At 52.1% G+C, this 19,800-nt stretch overlaps 1 protein-coding gene across 4 annotated transcripts in view; it reads right to left on the bottom strand.

Annotated features, from left to right (window-relative positions):
* The window catches only part of ELMO1 (engulfment and cell motility 1), a 514,794-nt gene that overhangs the window by 33,927 nt on the left and 461,067 nt on the right, over positions 1-19,800 (bottom strand). For all 4 annotated transcript variants that reach the window (XM_006143011.3, XM_027769765.1, XM_027769766.1 and 1 more), the window contains 2 exons: positions 15,088-15,251; positions 6,276-6,388 (listed from right to left, as the gene is read on the bottom strand). In XM_006143011.3, coding sequence (XP_006143073.1) covers positions 6,276-6,388; positions 15,088-15,251 — 277 coding nt within the window. The remainder of the gene's footprint in view (positions 1-6,275; positions 6,389-15,087; positions 15,252-19,800) is intronic.

Below are 19,800 nucleotides of genomic sequence, written 5' to 3'. Positions count from 1 at the left end.
GACCACGCAAGGCCGAGCCCAAGGCAAGGAGGTCTCTCGGCTTCTAACGGCAGCTAGGAGAAAGATGGTGGAGACGCTAGCTTCCAGGTTTGAGAGGCAGGGGAGGGACAAACCGGCAACTCTGGCTATCTGGGGGACTTCGGACAGATTGTCGGGGGGCAGACGGCGACGCAGCTATACTGCAACTGCACCCACATGTGGCAGTCCTGGTTTCGAGTCCAAGGACCTGTCTGTATGTGCAGGCTCCACGTGTGCCCATGACCAGGCTCCCTGAGGTTGGATGTGGATCATGGAGTGGGGACCCTGATGAGGTGCTTGTCTCTCTGTCTCTGAGAGAACAGAGAAGTAAATCAACTTTTAAAAAGCTCATGGAAAAATCGAATTAAACTACAACTTTATTTTGGTGCAAAAATTGTTTGAAATCCACGCACAGTGCTTTTGTAATGTGCATTTTCCATGAACTTTTCAAATATCCCCTGGTACTCTGGGGAAATGCAGGGACAGTCTCTTGTGCCACATACGGTCACATCCACACACTGCTCCACAACAGCCACTATTCGCCAGAGTTCCAGGGGCGGAACAGCCATCACCCTCGCAAAGCTGCGTGACGTTCATTGAGAAGAAACCCAAGGGGCTGCCTGGAACTCCGCGACAAGTGTCCAGGAGCAGCCGATGGACGCCTTCCCTCCAGACCCTCCTTCCCCCGACCTGTGTCTGACAACACGCCGGGGCTTTCTCCTACCTCTGGCGCGTTTGCCCTTACCCTATGTAGAGAGAAGATTTGTGCACGCTGCACACACTGACGCGCAGCTCGGGTCCTCCCAGCCCGGCGTACAGGGAAAGTGGGGGAAGCAGTCAGGACACGGCTCCCAGGCAAGGGGCGGATTCTGAGCCGGGACCTTCCTGGCCGGGAGGAGCTGGGTCCTCAGCTTTGCAGGGTTTAGGGGGTCCTAACTTGTGTGTTTCTGCCCTAAAGAGCTGGTATGAGAGAGCAGAGCTGCCGGCTGCAGCCAGCACGCCGACAGGTTGGGTGAGTCGCAGTCAGTCCCCAGCCCAGGCCTGATTTGCAGTTTCTTTTCTGGTAAGAAAAATGTGCATTTTCCATTCAAAACTCAGCATGATATTACCAGCTCTCGATCCCTCTGGGCAATGAAAGAGTGAATTGTGTCACTAAAAGCAATTAGCAGGAAGCAGTAGGAACATCGTCAAAGATTGTTTACTAGCATTTAAGGAGAAAATAAGAGTTGATATGGAGATCTTCCAGCCAGTTAGGGAGGAGAGGGTGTTAATACCACCTCTTCATCTCCAAGCTCCAAGACGGGAAATATGGAGAGGACTGCATATGTCAGTCTTTTTCTTCGTGTGTGTGTGTTGTGTGCGTGCATGTGTGTGTTATGTGTGCGTGTGTGTATGCATGTGTGTGTTGTGTGTGTACGTGTGTATGCATGTGTGTGTGGGGGTGCACGTGCGCGTGTGTATGCATGTGTGTGGGGTGTGAAGATGAACTGGTTTCTCTTCATTTGAAAGCATTTAATTCTATCTGCCTTTCTGTACAAATGAGTCCCGTTAGGTTTAATGAAACATTAAGAGAATGTCACTCGAGGTGAGTACAGGAAGCCACCGCTCTCCGTGTGGCCCGAGCCTCCGCCTGCTCTCGGATCCCCGTCAAGTGCAGGCACGGCCTCGCTTGCGGAGGTGGGAAGCCGGGCTCCTCATCTGATTTCGTGCGGCACCTGGTTCCAGGGCAAGCCCCCCACTCCGCGTAGACGGGGAGGCTGCTCGGGCAATGACAAGGCCCTCCACGGAGCGCCATCGCTCTCGCCACACCTCCTCACCTTCAGCTGTGGCTGTCACGGACCACTCAGTGCACGCGGCTCTGACCACACCACTCCCTGAAACTGAAGGGGCGCGGTGGGCAGTCCTCTGCCCTCAGATGTGCAGGAGACGGCACGTCTCCCAGCCATGGCCCTGAGACGGCACCGCTGGGGTTTCGTCCCTGACGCTCTGGGAGTCCAGGGTGCCAGGAGCATGGCGGCTCCCGTTGTGAAGGATCTGCAATCAGAGCCTTGCCGTCTGTGGGGACAGAATGGAGTGACGCAAGGGACAACCCATGCCACTCTGCCTCCTGTGTTTACAAATCTATAGCCTGGGAGACTACACGCAAACCAGCGTAAAATCACCGTGAGTGTGACCAGCGCCAGTACTGCGTGCCACAGGTTGTAACTGTACTCGGTCCTTAGACTGTGTGAGGTGGGGGCCAACCTCGCCCCGGCTGGACAGACAGGAGGCACAGACTCTGAGCAGAGTGCCGAAGGCTGCCCAGGTAGGGCGTGGGGAGCAGGAGCTGAACCCAGGGAGTGCGTCTTACACGGTGTACTGCCTCCCAGTTCTCACGTGGTCAGAATTTCCAGAAACCCAGATTTCTAAAGCTCTGCGTCAGACTATCCAAGGAGCAGAGTTGTGAGTGAGACAGGGAGAATGATGGGGTGTATTGACCGGGGGAAGTCTTGGCCTGCGTGGCCTGCGAAGGGCTGTGTTGCCTTCCCTCTCCACTTCCCCAACCTGTGGGACTGGAAGCTCTGCTGTATGGCCCTGCACTGGTCACTGCTTGCATGCTCACCGCAGGCCAAGTACATGGGGGTGTATCGACTGGGGGAAGTCTTCTACCCAGCGTGGCCTGCGAAGGGCTGTGTTGCCTTCCCTCTCCACTTCCCCAACCTGTGGGACTGGAAGCTCTGCTGTATGGCCCTGCACTGGTCACTGCTTGCATGCTCACCGCAGGCCAAGTACATGGAGTGTGGCCAGGACCCCTGCACAGCACCTGCTCTGTAACGCGTGGGGCACCTGTCGTGCAGGTCCCATCCCACATGCATCTTCCTCAGAGGGATTACAAATGATTCTGACGTCACGTGCTCATTGCTCTGCATACGCCGAAGCGGAATGTTTCAATGGCGTGACAGGAAACGGGTTTGAGCGCGGTCTACTGTGAATCTGTTTTTAAGCAGAGTCAGCCACCAGATTTCAAATCCTTTTACCAAACATCAAAAAGCCTTCCTTTCTGCACTTGGAGACGATTCTGTATTAAACACAGATGCCATGCTCCTCAGGGAGCTCAGCTCATACATTTATAATTGGGATGCTAATATTTTTTTGTTTGCTAGATAATTTATTTTTAGAAAACTGGAAAAAATTACAGAAAAGAGACTCACACTTTTTGAATAACAACCACCAAATCCCTGTAGTTATGTGTAGAAAAAGGATTATTATGATAGAACATCTCCATTTCAGCCTAGAAAGGAAGTCTCAAGGTGAAATAGACAGGAAAGTGAAATTCAGTTCTAGGAATTGGGCTCCGAAGGGCTCTAGCTGGGTCTCAGTGGAAGCGGCTGAGGACAAGTGTCTATCTGTCACCCCCACCCCACACTTCCGTGCCCTCTGGCCAGACTGAAGTAGACAGAAACTTCGCAATCACCTTTATGGGGAAGCACACCACGAACGGTGACTCTCCAAGGCCATGAAGAGGTCAGGGCACACCTTGGACTACCTGCCTGGCTGACGTCCTCCAGGAGCTCTAGCGCACCTTAGAGATGGTCACTGGCGGCCTCGGGAGGGCATGCGTCCTGCCTATAGACGGGAATGGTAATCGGAGAACCAAGGCCCGCGCTGCCTCTGGTTGCTACTTTCTCTTCCTTTCGTTGCCAGAGCGTATAGCAGCCAGAAAGACAGAGAAGACACCTCCCCCCCAAGGAACGTGGTCACATTCCACCCCTTCTCCTCCATTTCTCCAAACTGTCAGGACTTGGGGCACACAGGCACAAGCTGCTGGGGCAGGGACTTGAACCACCGTTGGCTGTGGAAGAGCTACATTCATGATCACCTTTCTTCCTCCCAGCAGCCTGAGGACACGGGCACTGTTCTCCATGTCTGATGGGAGAGCTGCTCAAGGACACGCAGCTGGACAGGGGTTGAGGGAAGACCGTGTCCACGTCCCCTGGCTGAGGGCCCCTGTCCTTGCCAAGGTGGCACCCCACACAGAAACGCAGTGGGGTAGGAGGGTGTAAACTCATCCTTCACAGGCAGAAGGGGAGCCTGAGTTCCCTCTCCTGCTGCTTGTCCTTCATCACGCTGTTCTGGCCTTCCTGTTCAGGCCCCTCTGCACTCCCGAGGCCCAGCTCGAAGCTCTGAGAATAACCTGCACCATCATTCCTCAGGGAGGTTCTGTCTTTGGAAGCTCCTCACTAGGATACTTCACAGTTACTGAGGATTCAGCACAGAGCAGTTGAAGGACTGCTGTGTGACCCAGCAAGCCCATGACTAGGTTTGCGTCCAAAGGAACGGAAATCGGCGTGCTGTACAGGGGTCTGCAGCCCAGTGTCTGCTGCAGCGCATACGCACCAGCCAGGGTGTGAACTCCACCTAAGCGTCTGTCAACAGATGAAGGAACAGTAAGATGTGGCATGCACACATGCACGGAATACTATTCAGCCAGTGAAATGGATGAATGAAATGCACGAGCCAAAAGAATATCGTATCAAACGAAACAAGGCAGGCACAAAAACAGGATACCCCATGTTCTAAGTCTTTGGAAAAAAAAAATGACCTGCTAGCAGTGGAGACTTGGAGAATGACTAATACGATGACTAGTGACTGGAAAGACATGGACTGGGTTGGGGAGGCAGAAGGATGCTGGCAGTTTAATGGAAACTGAGTGACAGATTGGAAACCGTAGGTATGCTGTCAACTTCGGAAAAAGTACCCCAGTTTACGGTGGTGAGTTGGCGTTGTACGGAGGTTAACAGCCACAGGTCTAGAAACATTAAACTCAATTTTTTTGCATTTGTAGAAGGTAAAAACTGTATTAAAGGTGTAAGGTTGTATCTACTGGGTTGTTAGAAAGTCATGATGCACTTCGGCATAGAAAAATACTCATAACTTTTCCGACGGCCCAATACAGGATATAAATTGAGAAACTAGTAAAATATTTTGCAAATAATAATTAAAAATACAGATAGATAAGAATCATGTCCAGGGTTACAAAATAGAGAAAACACAGCAGAGAGGCCGTGGCTAACAATAGGTCGCCGCACAGCTCAGCGGCTGCCCAGGGGGTTCTGAGTCTCCCCACACGGAGCAGTGAGGGAGGGTTGAGATGACGGATGGGCCAATTACCCAGGTCTAATCACACACGCTGCGTCATGTCCTAGAGAATCACACTGTGCCCCACGAATATGTACGCCGATTGTACGCTCATCAAAAATACAAAATAAACAAATAACAGTGAGGGGAATGGCCAGGGCTGCCGTTGGTGGGCGAGCTCTGAGTGGCACCCACGGGAGGTTCCGGCATTATCTGCGCCCGCTCTCTGGGTCAGCACCAGTGTGGGTGCCCCACAGACGCTGATGCCCACGCTCGCTGCAGTCCTGCTCAGCCCCTCACCTCCTCCGAGCCATGGCTCTCAGTTTTTTTTTGCACGGCCAAGCCTGGTTCGAGTCCTGGACCTCGTGGCTTACTTTCTCATACTCACTCTCTCTCTGGTCAAACTAATAATAATAATAATTGTTATGATAATAAAGTTAAATAGAATAATTCTTAAAAATAAGACTCATCTGGGCCTATCGGATCTAAGCTGCTGGTGCCCATTTTGACTTGACATCTTGAGTTTACAATTAATAGAGACAATCCAGAAATCTGTCTTGAAATAAGCTGATTCTCCCCTTGTTTCGTTCACTGTTACTTATTCCCCCAAATGAAAGCAGTCCTACGTGGGAGGAAGTCAGTGCAGGGCACGTGAGAATAAAGGCCAGTCTGTGCCAAAGGTCCAAGATCAAATCTGATGTGGGTGCCAGCCTGGCCAGCGGCTTAGTGCGTCTTTAAAGGGAGGGCCAGAGGCTGTGGAGTGAGTCCTTGCTCTCGGGTGGCTGTGGACGTTTCCTAACCCTGCGACACCTCAGTCTCCCTGTCTGTAAACGGGGCCAAAGTGCAGGGAAGCCTGAGGTGAAGCTGCGCTAACGTAGGTAGAGTGCGGAGAGGAGCCTGGGACCGCAGCTCAGAGCACGCCCTGGTCACTGTCACCAGCGCTGTGGTCTGTGGCATGGGCTGGCGGGGGGGATCTGCAGCCTGCGGGTTGTCGGGTAATTCCGGTAATTCTGCACTTCTGTCCCAACTACAAGCCTGCAGGTCTTACCCATACGCTAACCCCATGCCCTTGGGATTCCCCGGGAGCAGGCTGCTGCGGAACCCCGCTACTCCAGTGGGGAGTTTCCCCAAAACAATACCTTGCCTCCGCCGGGCGTTGAGTTTCCTAAAACAGGTCCCTTCCACGAGGCGGTTCAGGCGCTGCTGTTTGATCAGCTCTAAGATCTCGGGCTGGATCTTCTCCTTCAGTTCCCTGTTGGGGGTAAACACACATCCCGCAGCGCACCCTGAGAAACGGCAGGAGGTGCAGAGGACACGGCCGCGGCTGGCAGCGTGCTGCACCTCCTGCAGAACATCAGGCCCTCCCGCGAGGGTGCTTCCGGTCACCAGCGAGGTGCCAGCGGCAGGGGTATCTGATGCCATGGCACGGGAAGGTCTGACATGTACAGGATGGCCACAGGAGCAGCAGCCACCGCAGTGATGTTTTCCTAGAACAAAGCATCCTGAGAAACTGCTTCTCTTATTTTTCAAAGCCACAGGTACAAACTTATGCAAAAATCCATTTAGCTCTTCCAAGACAATAAATTCTTGTTCAAAATTTTTTTCTGTTCAATCTTCTTTTTTTTTTTTTTCTCCTCCTGAAGCAGGTAGACTCCTCGATTATATCCACGACCTGAGCACACAGGAATACTGGGCAACCGTGCGATGACCACCCCACACAGACAGCGCACCACAGTAAACCACAGACTCGCATGGGCTTCCCGGGCCATCACGCACCACAGGAACCACACGGCCCCAGATGCCAGCGCACAGAGATGGAGGTGATTTCGGAGCTGGTCAGACTGTGGCATCTTGTCTCTGCTTATGCTGTAATTCAGTTTCAGGTGCACGCCACGCTGCACAACTACCAAGATATCCCCGAGTCTTTTCTCTTTCTTTTTTTTTTAAGACCAGAGATTTTGATCATAGGCAGCTTTATGCAGGGCCCCTGCATCTGAGTCTGGGGAAGCTGGGCCGGGAGACAGCACCCGGCCCTCGGGGCAGTGGTCTGGGGTCGCCAGGACACAGCCCTGGGATGTGGACACAGGGTTTCTCCCGCGGGCCAGCTCAGTCTGTCTCCTCTTCTGTGGTAAAGGGGAGTCTTTCCTCAGAAGCTGCTGACGCCCAGAGGGGGCAGTGTGAGTCCGTCTCTGTGGTGCACTGGGCAGGAGGGCGGGCACGGGTGAAGCCCTGGGCCCTTCTGTGTCCTTTCCAGACCCGACGCCCCACTGCCCGAAGGGTACCACACTCAATACTCACATTCGTCAGCTTCCGTCCTAGCTCTGCGCTGGCCCTGACAGCAGGCTCGCAGTCACTTGTCCCCACAGGGGCTCCACCCCTCGGTTACAAGGTGACCTGTCCCCACAGGTGCTCGTCCCCTAGGTTACAAGGTGCTCTGCCCTCACAGGGGCTCCACCCTGGGTTACAGGGTGACAAGGCAACCTGCCCTCACAGCTGCTCCACCCATGGTCACAAAGACACTTACACTGCTGAGCACCTGCTGTGAGCCAGGCAGAGCACACAATACCCCTCACTGAAGAGCCCTCTTCCCTGCAGGACTCCACTTAAAGAATCCCTGGGGGTGGGTATTCCTATCACCATTCCCGAGATAGAGGGGAACTGGGAACTGGCTTGTGCAGGTTCAGGAAGATACCGGCACAGCTCGAGTCCTCCTGTACAAGCTGCTTCCATTTGCACACTAGCAAATAGAACGTGGTCACGTGAGAGGATCCAGCCTCCAACGGGGCATCCGGGCACTCCACCAGCGTGTGTGGGGAGCTCGGGTGGCTCACACCTCCTGTCACCTGACTGTTCCACTGTCCCACGCCCACAGAGCGTGGAACTGCAGCCCTAATGACACAGCTTGGAGTACTGCGACGTCTTCTCGGAGCGGGTCTCACAGGGTCTCATCCCAGGCTTTCCGACCACTATGACTCTATCGTATTTTCTAAGAGGCTTCAGGAACTGCAGTCCTGATGAACCCTGCACTGAATGGAGAAGAACAAGAGGAACTTCCAGGGCACCCTGCTGGCCATGAATCACTGTCCTTGACTCCAGGTCCGCCCCTGGGCGGGGAGCGGGGGAAGAGGCTCTCAGGGAGGGAGAAAACACAGGAGAAAGAGCTTCAGAATTTCATCAAGTCTTAGCTTACAGATGTATTTTAAAGCATTGTTTTGCTACGACAGGGTTGAGTTATTAAAATAAAGAGGAGGGTACAGAGATGAGGCCTGAAAGGTGGAAATAATTGAAAGAACTTCCAAGTAATTTTAATTGACACTTCATGATTTTCTAGAGCCCCCAGAGGTGCCTGTCATGAAACACACTTAGTGCCGGAGCCGTGCTTCGGGGGCACCCTGCCAGAGTGAGTGAGGACGCTGGGCCAAGAGGGGACCCTTCTGCTACGACTCCAAAGGACTCCCAGCCTGGCGGGGCACTGGGGGAGTAGGACGGCGCTTTCTTCTCTAAGCCATTTTTTCTTTCCTTGCAAATGGCTTCAGGAGCTTTAAAATCCCCACACATTGAGCAAGCATAAGAGACACTTGCCACACGTTTACACGGCTGACATCTGGCCTCTGGGGTAACCGGGCAATGACAATGAGGGCAGCTACTAGGTTTAGAAATTCCCATCTGGGGTCAATGGGGCAGTCATAGGCTCACTGGCTTTGCTTTGGTAAATATTTCTCTAATTCTTTCCAAGGCTCTTGTAACTTGAAAAAAAACAAAGGAGTGAGGGTAAAAGAGTGAGTGAAGAGCCATTCCACGTCTAGCACTGTTTCTGGGGAGTAATTCCAAGCCCAGGCCCGACAAGCCCACTGCTGGACAAAGAGGACAGACAGTGCCACTGGCCTGGGCCTGCCCTCCTGCCCTGCAGCCACCTGTGGCTCATCTAGAGCAGGGCCAGCAACTTTGTCTGTGAAGTCAGGAGTGAGGACTTCAGGGTTCACGGGTCACACAGTCGGTGTTTTGCTCAGCTACTCGATGCTACCTTGGCAGGTGGAAGCTACCATTGGTGTTAGACAAATGAGTGTGGCTGTATTCCAGTAAAACTTTATTTGCAAGAACAAGTAGTGGGCCAGATTGGGGAGAGCTGTAGTTTACTGACCCTGGATCTAGAAGGGTTCTGCAGAGACTGGCTGAGTGACAGTGTCTGTTTCATAGAAACCGATCTGTTTCTGTTTCACTACGGAAGGACCTCAGGGCTCAGTCCTCCAATCTCTTCTGTTCCTTACATTAGACTCATGGCTTCACCTATCAATGCCATGCCAACAACGTTCAAATTTAAACTTCCAGGACCAGCAGTTAACATAATGGCTATGTCGCTGGACTCACATGTAGTCGACCGCGGTTCGAGTCCCGGACCCGGTGGCTTAAACTCACACTGGGCGCGTGTGCGTGCGTGCCCAAGATCCCGAGAGGAGAATGGAGGAGAAGGGATTGTGGCGTGGCTATCCCCCCTGGGGGGTGATTTCTCGCTTTCTGTCTCTGTCTCTCTCTGTCTGTCTGGCGAGCGCATGCACCCTATAGCAAAAACCTCTCCAAGAAAAAAAGGAAAAAAAAATGTATACTTCCAACCTAGACCTCTCTGCTAAGCTCTAAACACATGTCTGCCTGCCTGCTTGATGTCTCATAGGTCGGCACGTCCGAAGCTGAACTGATATCTGTTTAAACCTGCTCCACTCGCGGTTCAGGCTCCAAACCTTGCCCTCATCCCTGACTCCTCCTCTTTCTCTTACAACCACATCTATCACTCAGGAAGTACTTCTGTCTCTTATTTTCAAAATATATCTCATTTAAAAAAATTCTTTTTCCGCCAGAGAGCATGTGAGCTTTCCAGAGGGAGAGGGGAGAGAGAGTGGGAGAGAAAGAAGGTGAGAAAGTCCTTTCCATGGGACACGGTCACACTGTGGTCTTGTTCTCTCTCTCCTAGCTTTGGGGATTTATAGCACATATGCATGTGCGCCCAATGTGTTTCTCATGCCCACAGGTCTGGAACTCAAACCACAGAGTTAGCTATGTGGGGTCCAGCTGCCTTGACCACCAGACCATGGGATGGCCCAAAAATACATTTAATTTTTTAAAAAAATAATTATTATAATTTTAAATTTACTACAGGGCATGTGCACTCACCAGAAAGAGAGAAAGAGAGAGACAAACAGAAAGAGAGAGGAGAGGAGAGAGAGAGGGAAACAGAGAAAGGGAAAGTGAGAAAGTAAGTTGTTAGGTCCAGGATTTGAACCACATTCAGCCATGTAGGAGTCCAGTGCCCTAACCACCATACTACCTGCTGGCGCCAACATATCTAATTTTTAAGAGAGACTCTAATTTCTCATCTGCTATTGCTTGGGTTAGTGATATAGCTTCCTAGCTGATGGCTCTGCTTCCAAATTTGCCTCCTTAGAGTCCATCCCCGGGACGGCAATCATCCCAGAGGGATGATTTCTTAAAAACTCAAGTCGGTGCAAGTCTGCTTGCAGCCCTCCCCGATGCAATCAGGCGCCTGGCTACCTCTCCAGTGTCACTGATTCCTGCTCTCCCCTTTCTCCTCCTTCGGCCACACTGGCCTCCTCGTTACTCGCTCAAGACCCAGCCCTGTTTGGAGCTCAGGGCCTTTACGCTGCCAGTTCTCTAGCTGGAATGCCTTTCTCCCAGCTACCCACGTGGCCTGCTCCCTTCATCCCCTGCACGACTTTACTCCAATGTCACTGCCGCAGTTAGCGAGATCTGCTCTGCCCACTCTATTCATGTGCTTCGCCTCCCTTGCATGGATCCCCTCTTATGCCACAACATGGACACACAGAACAGTGACTGGCATGTGATGGGCACTGCGTAAGTATTTGTCAAGTGTCCGCACACTGAACATTGTATAACCAGCCAGACCTTCCTACTTCCACTGATGAAGGGAAAACTCTGAGTGAAGTATGTGTCCAGTCTTCAGCAAGGATGCAGATTTGCAGGGTAGAAATGGTCCTTTTTTCTCTTCGACTTTTTCTTTCTCACCTAATTCTACTATATTTTCTAAGATAAGGCGAAGCATCTACAGATGTATCCACAATATCAGTGTTAACCATCTACATGTGAGCAGTATTACAACTTGTTAAGGTGTGGCTAGGGGCTAGCAATGAGGGACTCCTTCTACAAGTGCCAGCATGCGCCAGGCACGGGCTAAGCCCTCTTCCAGCACTATGTAGTGGGCCCCTCATAAGGACCCAGTGATTGTCATCATCTTCATTTTATTTTGAAGTTTACTTACTTATTTCATGATTGAGAGAGACAGAGGGAGATGGACAGACAGAGACAGAGGTATAGAACCCCTGGCAGGGTCTTGATGCTGAGCTCTAGCCCCAGATTCAGCCAGGCCTGATCACAGGCACACACAGGCCTGGCATGCTCAGGGAAGTGTCCGGACATGAACTGGCAACTCTCCTGCGGGTCTGCCTTGCAGAAGTTGCACTTACTGCTGTGTCAGCGCTGGCTGCTCACCCTCCCCTTCAGAGGGAAGCAGGCAGGGGATGGCCTGACTGGCCTTAGGAGCCACGTATGCACACGACAGCACTGGGACCTGACCCGGTCTGTCCCTCCCGGGTCCCAGCTGCACACGTTTCACGTCCTGCTTCCCTGTGTGTGTGCTCACATCTCCATTCCCCTCCAACATAGTGTTAAATGACCTGCTTTTAGACTATGTAAGCTCGCTGTATCCATTAAGTGGGATTAATAGTGTGGATGGACTTATCTTCCCTGTTAAGCCACACTAAGCAGGAAATAACAAATAACTGCTCTTCAAAATAATTAATCAAGAGCTAAGAAAATAGAGCTTCTTCCACTCACTGAGCATATATTCCCCCAAAACATTTGTTCACGTGGCATTTACATTTCTCTTCTCAGGAAACATAAATACTTTATGAAACAGGATTTGTGGCCCAAGGGGTCTGAGTGGAGAGGAGGTCGGTCACCAGGCTGTGTCCACACACACAGAGGCAGTCACGTGAGGGGAGAGTGCTGGGGTGGGGAGGGTTCGGGAGAGCCAGCCCTACAACACGCAGAGGTCTGTGCTGGCGATGTCAGCAGGCTGTGTCCACACACACAGAGGCAGCCACGTGAGGGAGAGTGCTGGGGTGGGGAGGGTTCGGGAGAGCCAGCCCTACAACACGCAGAGGTCTGTGCTGGCGATCAAGTCCCGGCCAAGCTGCTGGCCCTGGGTGCAAAATGAAAAGCAGCTTGAACTGGATGACCGTACAGGTGCTTCCAGCCCTGAAAGTTCAGCATCTTACCCACACACTTGGGTGAGATGCCTTCCTGTTGACTCTTACAGCAACCCATGTGCGCTTCCTGTAATCACGCACAGGGCACAGTCCTTGGTGACTCTCCCCGCCCTCAGCCCAGCTTTTAAAGCCCGAGACAGCAGGGGCCAAGGATCTCTGGGTCTCTGCTGGTTCTCAGCACCTTAGGCAGGAACTGGAATGCAGGAGTTGCTCAATACATGTTTGTGGATGGAGGAGTGAACGAATCAATGAACAAATGAGTCCATGAAAGAAAACAAGCGTACAGGGTGGAGTCTATGGCTTTCTTTGGGGTATCCTGGGTTTACCACATGCACCATTATGAAAGCATTCAACTGGATCCAAACCCATAATGAGTTCTTTTTCAGATCCCCGAGAGAACAGGCCATGCAGAGCTCACTCTGACACCCAGAACATCCTGGTCTTATCTGCGGGTTCGGAGGCTGGGCTAGCGATTCAGCCGGCCCCTGACCTCCAGGCTCATATGCTGCAGCATCGGTCTATTCCTCGTGAACTTCCTGCAACCTAATACATGTACCAAAAGCTCCACAGGGTCCTGGTGTGTCTCAGTCTCCCAGCTGAACACTGATGGGAAAGCTACTCCCACACAAGGGAGTGTGTTTATCCTGGACCTGTGCTTCCTTGCATGGCAAAGGTGGAGATAAGGGCCGCTTGTAACGGAGAGAAAGGGAACTTCGGAGTGTCACAGGTAGAGCCTCAGGAAGTGAAGATGCGAAGCCCAGATGGACGCCAACACTCACGCTCGGCATGCAGTGAAGCTGCTCGTTTGGAACGAAGTCACGTTCATTTAGAATGAATTAGGCTTATTTCTCAGATCTCCCTTTAGGTTTGAAGAATCATCCTCAAAAGCATAATGAAGTGCCCTTGTGTTTACACGTCTGAACTGGACGTTGTGAAATCCAGCATTTCCGTGCTGTAAGCCGGCAAGGGGCGAAAGGCAACCTCCTCCCTTGCAGGTGGGACTGACCATGCTTTCTGCTCGTATCTCCAGCTGTTACTCCCCGGGCTGAGGACAGTGCGGAACTCCATGGGGTCTCTCCTGGGGGCTGGCTGGGGCTGGTGCAGGGATGACTCGGGTCTCACGGTGGAATGAGCAAAGCCTATGGGAGCCATTCCCGCCCCTGCGGACAGACCTCATGCCGCCCGAAGTGTGCAGCTGTACCCTGCAGTCGCTAGCAGTGCCTCCCAAGATTCCGGAGCAGCAAATATAGCTTAACCACCATCTTTCCATTCCTGTGCACTTTCAAAACTCGTTTCAGCCTCACATGTGGCAAAGGTATTCTGGGGGGTGAAGAGCACTAGCTGAGGCATCAGGAGACCTGAGTTCAAGTCCTGGCTCCTCTGCTTGTGACAAGGCCCTTACTCCCCTTCTCAAAACTCATTTCAGCCTCACATGTGGCAAAGGCATTCTGGTGGGTGAAGAAGCACTGGCTGAGGCATCAGGAGACCTGAGTTCAAGTCCTGGCTCCTCTGCTTGTGACAACGCCCTTACTCCCCTTCCACTTGTCCTCGAACTGCTTCCCTTTACAATATGCAGGATATATAAATATGAGGTACATAAACGCAAGGATGACAAAACTGACCTAGCTCTTACAAAAGGACAAGGGCCAGTCGTGGTGCGGGGTGAAGGCAGGAATGACCAGGTGCACAGTTTGAGTCCCAGCTCCTGTAGCCTCAGACACATGATAGACACTGGGTGCATGTGAGTGTGCCCCCCAAAATCCCAAACGGAGGGAGAGATGGAGATGGGGTTTCGGCCATGACCACCCCCCGGGAGGGAGGGCTTACTTTCCCTCTGTCTTTCTGTCTCTCTTTGGTGAGCACATGTACCCTCTGGGGAAAGAAAGAATAAGAGAAACAAAGAAGGAAAATAGGAAGAAAGGTTGGAAGGAAGGAAGGGGACAAGGAGGGAGACACTGGCTAGTTCTAAGATGAAGCAGGCGAAGCAGCCCTCACGTCTGTGGTCTGGAACATTGAAAAGCAGAAGCAGATGAAACTTTGTGGTGACGGCAAGTGGCACTGGACACAAGCCCTGCACGGAAAGGAGCCTGCTGTGTCCCCACCGAAGCCCTGCAGGCTTGGAGCTGTGACAGCGTAGAAGCTGCCCTAGTGCTAACCAGACCCGTCTCCTCCCGTCATTTTATGGGCGGAGGGAGGTAGATCTCCCGCCCTGCTCTCACTGCCCTCCCCTGCACTCTGCCTTGGTGTGCGCTATGGGCCTCACTCACTCGGGCTGGGCTGGCACATTCTGCCACTCAGAGGGCACCCATGTTGGAACAGTTCAGGGGCAAAGGAATTTCTACATGTTGGAAAAAGTGCAGAACTTTTGGTTACAAGATCCCAGAGGACACTTCTCTAATTGGGCCAGTTCCTGGTTTAGATCTACGTGCTCGAGCTGGCCCTGCCTCCCACTCGGCCGCCCTGCCCACGCCTTCCTCCAGGAGCAATGGAGACCCCCACCTCCACAACTGAACTGAGAACTTCTGGGAAGCCTTAGGTGAGCCTTCAGCAGGGGCCGACAGTGCAGCCCAGCTGTGTGACTGTGTGCCAGGCAGTCACTCCAGGGAAGGCAGGCAGAGCCTCTGGGGGCAGAGGTCGGAACTGGGGGACTTACAAGATCGGGCGAGACTGGAAGTCTTCCTGGTTCATCCTCTCGGACTGGCGGATTCTCAGGATCTCGGCGTAGCTCAGGTTCTGCAGTTTGCTCTTGAACTGGTCCAGGGAGCTAGGCTTGGTCGTCAGCGCTCTCATAACCTGCTCCTTCACCACCTGCATTACCTGGACAGAGAAGGAGGGCCGTCACTCCCAGGGCGGACCTCCCCACCAAGAGGACAGCTCCCTGCCTCCTGCCGCCCTCTGCGTGGCTCTGCCTGCACCATGCACACGCTTTCCCAGAGGGCCAGCTTCGACAGTGGGCATCTTCCCTGTCTCCTGTATTTCCAGGAAGAAATAAGGAAACTGACTGGCTTGGAACTGGGGGGCAGAGAGTTCTGAGTGGGAGGAATGCCCCATTTGTCAATAGATTCTGTGACCTCTGCAGAAACAGCCCCGTAAGCAATGTAAACTCAAGAGTCAGGAACGAGGGAACCAGCAGTTAGCGTAATGGCTATGTCACTGGACTCCCACAGAATCAACCGTGGTTCTCGTCCTGGACCCAGTGGCTTAAAACTCACGCCGGGCACGTGTGCGTGCGTGCCCAGGATCCCGAGAGGAGAATGGAGGGGCAGGGATTGCGGCGTGACCCACCCCCCTGGGGGGTGATTTCTCGCTTTCTGTCTCTATGTCTCTCTCTGTCTGTCTGGCGAGCGCGCGCCCTATAGTGAAAACCTCTCAAAAAAAAAAAAAAAGAGTCAGGAACAAATGAAGGCCAAGAAACAGCTGGAAGCCCGCGTATCAATTTTCCCAGGAGAACATTACTGAGGCACAATTAACTGTGGACAAGTGGCTGGCACCAGTTCCAGTGAGAGCGCAGATGCCCACCCTGCCCCTCAGAATACTCTCCCCATGCGCTGGGGCCGAGTGCGCATACAAATGATATATTTGGAAATGCGCGTGTGGTATTGCCTCTTTGTGCTAGGTACTAAAAAAACAGAGCTTATCAAATTAGAAAAGATGTAGGCCACTGGATGCCTCAATAAAAAGAATAAGAAAATTCGCTGCCTCAGGGCAGGTCTAGCTCACAAGGAAGCAATTAACCATGGGCAATTAATGTGGATCCGTCTTCATGTGAACACACAAAGCCAGAAGAGACCGCAGGGGACCCAGAGACACTCAAGCAGCCATGGCAATTCCGCCACTTCTCTTCTCAACCTCCATCACTGATGAGAACAAGAGTGGGAGCAGAAGTTGGCGTAATGGCTATGTGGCTGGACTCCCACGCAGTAGACCGCAGTTCAAGTCCCAGACCTGGTGGCTTAAACTCACGCCAGGCGTGTGTGCGTGTGTGCCCAAGACCCTGAGAGGAGACTGGAGGAGAAGGGATTGCAGTGTGGCCATCCCCCCTGGGTGGTGATTTCTTGCTTTCTGTCTCTTTCTGGCAAGCACACGTGTCCCATAGCAAAAACCTCTCCAAAAAAAAAGAACAAGAGTGAGCCATCTATAAGGTACCTACTATGTGCCAGGTGCAGATAGTTGCTTTATATATGGATCCTCTCTCTCCATCCACTCAGATCTGAGAGGTAGAGATTTTCATCATCTCTACTTTACATATGAAGGACTAAGGATTTGAAATACGAAGAAACTACTCTAAAATCACACCGTTGGTTGCGATGTGGCGGAGCTGGGTTTGACCCAGGGTTATAAGCGCTGTACTGCCACCTTTCTTGGTGTCATGCAGGAAGTTAAAATATATCGAAACTGCACACACACCTCTGCTGCCTGCTCAAGTCGGGCCAGGCAGTGTGCGGGCCCTTGCCTCGTCCACTGCTCCCTGCATGCCCCAGAGAAGGGTGACTACTCCTACCTTAAGAAAAGAACCTGAGGTTGAGAAAGTTCGACGACTCGCCCGAGACCACAGTACCATGATTAGCCCTAAGGCAGCAAGCAGCCCAATAATGGTAACTACAGCACAGACTTGATGTTGAACACACAGAAATGAGTCTGGTCTGTGAGCTAAGGGTCTAACGGAGACGCAGACTCGGCCAAAGGCCGCCACCGTGGAAACGTGGAAATGACAGAGGAGACGGACCAACGGGCTTGATGACCAGGTGGACGAGCGTTTCATTCAGATGTCTCATTTAGCTTTGAAGGAAAAATCGGTCTTCAATGGTGTGGAAATAGAAGAATAACCCGGAACTCCGGCACATATTAGCCACGTTGGCCTGGGCTACATCCGAATCGAAACCAATTCTGTAAGCACTATTCAATGCCCTAAGCGTAATGCCGTAAGGGAATTTCCAGCTGACCTCCCACTAGATCTGCTGCTTTTTTCACTCAGGCAAAATGCTGAATTTGCGATGCTTGACAAAATTTGGAATTGCGGCCATCTCCTATCACGCGTGGCGCGGACGGCGATTAAATTTGATGCAGGCTGGACGGTAACACTTGGCTGTCCCATGGGAAGGACACTGTGGGCTGCCCTGCTCTGTGGAGACTGCCTCGGAGCTGCAGCCAGGAGCTCGTCACTGTCCCCCAGTGCTGTCCGACCTGAGGGGAGACAGGACACGGATGAGACAGCAGCACAGTGAGTAGAATACCACAGATGGAGCAGCTAACTTTAAACAGAGTAGGTTAACGCGGAGAGGGTTTCAGAGCCAGCTCCACTCCCATCATCCCAGAGGTGAAGAAGGAATCTCAGTGGGCAATGGCATTCCCTCATGTCGTGTGTTTCTTAAGGAACTGTCACTGAGACAACGCATTTCATACCATTTCTGACCACACACAGTGAATGGCGTGACAAGAGCGTTCAGCAACCAGCAGCCTGCCCAGACTTCTCTGGCTTGGCATGAGGTGCAGTGTAAATAAGCCCCCAGCTGAAAAAGGTAAGAGTATATCCCTAACATAGAGAATGGACCACAGTAAGACCAAGGCCCACAGAACAAGACAGGAGGAGGAAGTGAGTGTGGCGAGAGTTAGTAACGGTAAAGCCTTGTTCAACCACAAGGTCAGCTCAACCCTTGCATCTGACGGTCCACATGCACGTACCTGTCTCCCCCTTAATACGGCATGAGTGAATTCTTGGCACACGCTGCCAAAGAATCCCAACAAATGCACCAGCCTGTGGGCTGAAGTCGCCCAGGAAGGGGACAAGCCGGACAGAGCAGACAGACAGAAAGCACAAAGCTACTCCAGTAAGAAATGAATTTTCTGCTCCTGGCCGTGCATTTGCATGGAAGTGGTGACGGCCTCTATGGATGGTGGGGGGCGCTTCACTGCCTATTTGCCTCTGATGCTTAAAGTCTGCTCTTAGAGCATCACTCTTCTAGCTTAAGACTTTGATCTCTGCCAGATGCAAGAACACATGAGTAGAACAATTCTCCAAATGACTCCAAGTCAGAATCTTTTTAAATTATAGGTAAAATGGAGATGAGGCCACGAAGGCTCCTGGCCCCGGGGGAAGGGTTCAGGAACGAGTACCAAGCATTAAGCAGAGGCTGGCAGCTCCCTCACCTCCCAGATCTGTCAGACACCGGCCTTAGAAGTTCTGTGGTCACTCTGCAGGCCCAGGAAAGCACCAAGATGAAAGCTGTCATCGCCTTTTTTTTTTTTTTTTAAGAAAACAAACAGGGAAGTCAGTCAAGTACTCTTCCGTGCCTAATAGCTTCGACGGGGCTTACAGTGATGGTTCACGTGTGCGATTTAAATCAGGAAGTTCACAACTACCGTCTTTAACGTGGTTCACTTTGGAAAATATCGGGCCTTTCACCACGTGTTTGAAAAAGACACACAGGCACCACAAGTCGACAGAGCCAGACTTTCAGTTACGGCACGCTCCGCACGGGTACCGACAGAGACACCGCGGAATCTGCGTGCCTGCGGCCGTGGGTCCACTACGGCGCGGTGCTCCCGGGCCTTCCTAGCGTGTGTTCCCGAGTGAGGTCACACGCTCAAGCGAAGTGGAGAGCCATGGGACGTTCATACAGTTGTGTGCTGTGACGTTCCTTACGGTCAGCATTAGGCCATACACACTCACACACGCGTACACCCCCACTCACACACACTCATGCATATACACACTCACACACATACACACACACACACACTCACACATATACACACTCACACACGCGTACACCCCCACTCACACACACTCATGCATATACACACTCACACACATACACACACACACATACACCTCCCACTCACACATACACATATATACACACTCACACACATATATACCCATACATACACCCCCACTCACATGCTCACACATACACACACACTCACACACATACACTCACACACATATACTCACAAACACTCACACACTCACATGTATAAAGTTACACACATATGCACACACATACATACGCGCCCACACACACACACACACACACACACACACTCACACATATACACACACTCACACACATACACCTCCCACTCACACATACACATATATACACACTCACACACATATATACCCATACATACACCCCCACTCACATGCTCACACATACACACACACTCACACACATACACTCACACACATATACTCACAAACACTCACACACTCACATGTATAAAGTTACACACATATGCACACACATACATACGCGCCCACACACACACACACACACACACACACACTCACACATATACACACACTCACACACATACACCTCCCACTCACACATACACATATATACACACTCACACACATATA

Source organism: Tupaia chinensis, unplaced genomic scaffold (assembly GCF_000334495.1).
Source record: "Tupaia chinensis unplaced genomic scaffold, TupChi_1.0 Scaffold000088_1, whole genome shotgun sequence".
Taxonomy (NCBI): Eukaryota; Metazoa; Chordata; class Mammalia; order Scandentia; family Tupaiidae; genus Tupaia; species Tupaia belangeri.
This window is presented reverse-complemented; position numbering and strand designations above follow the sequence as displayed.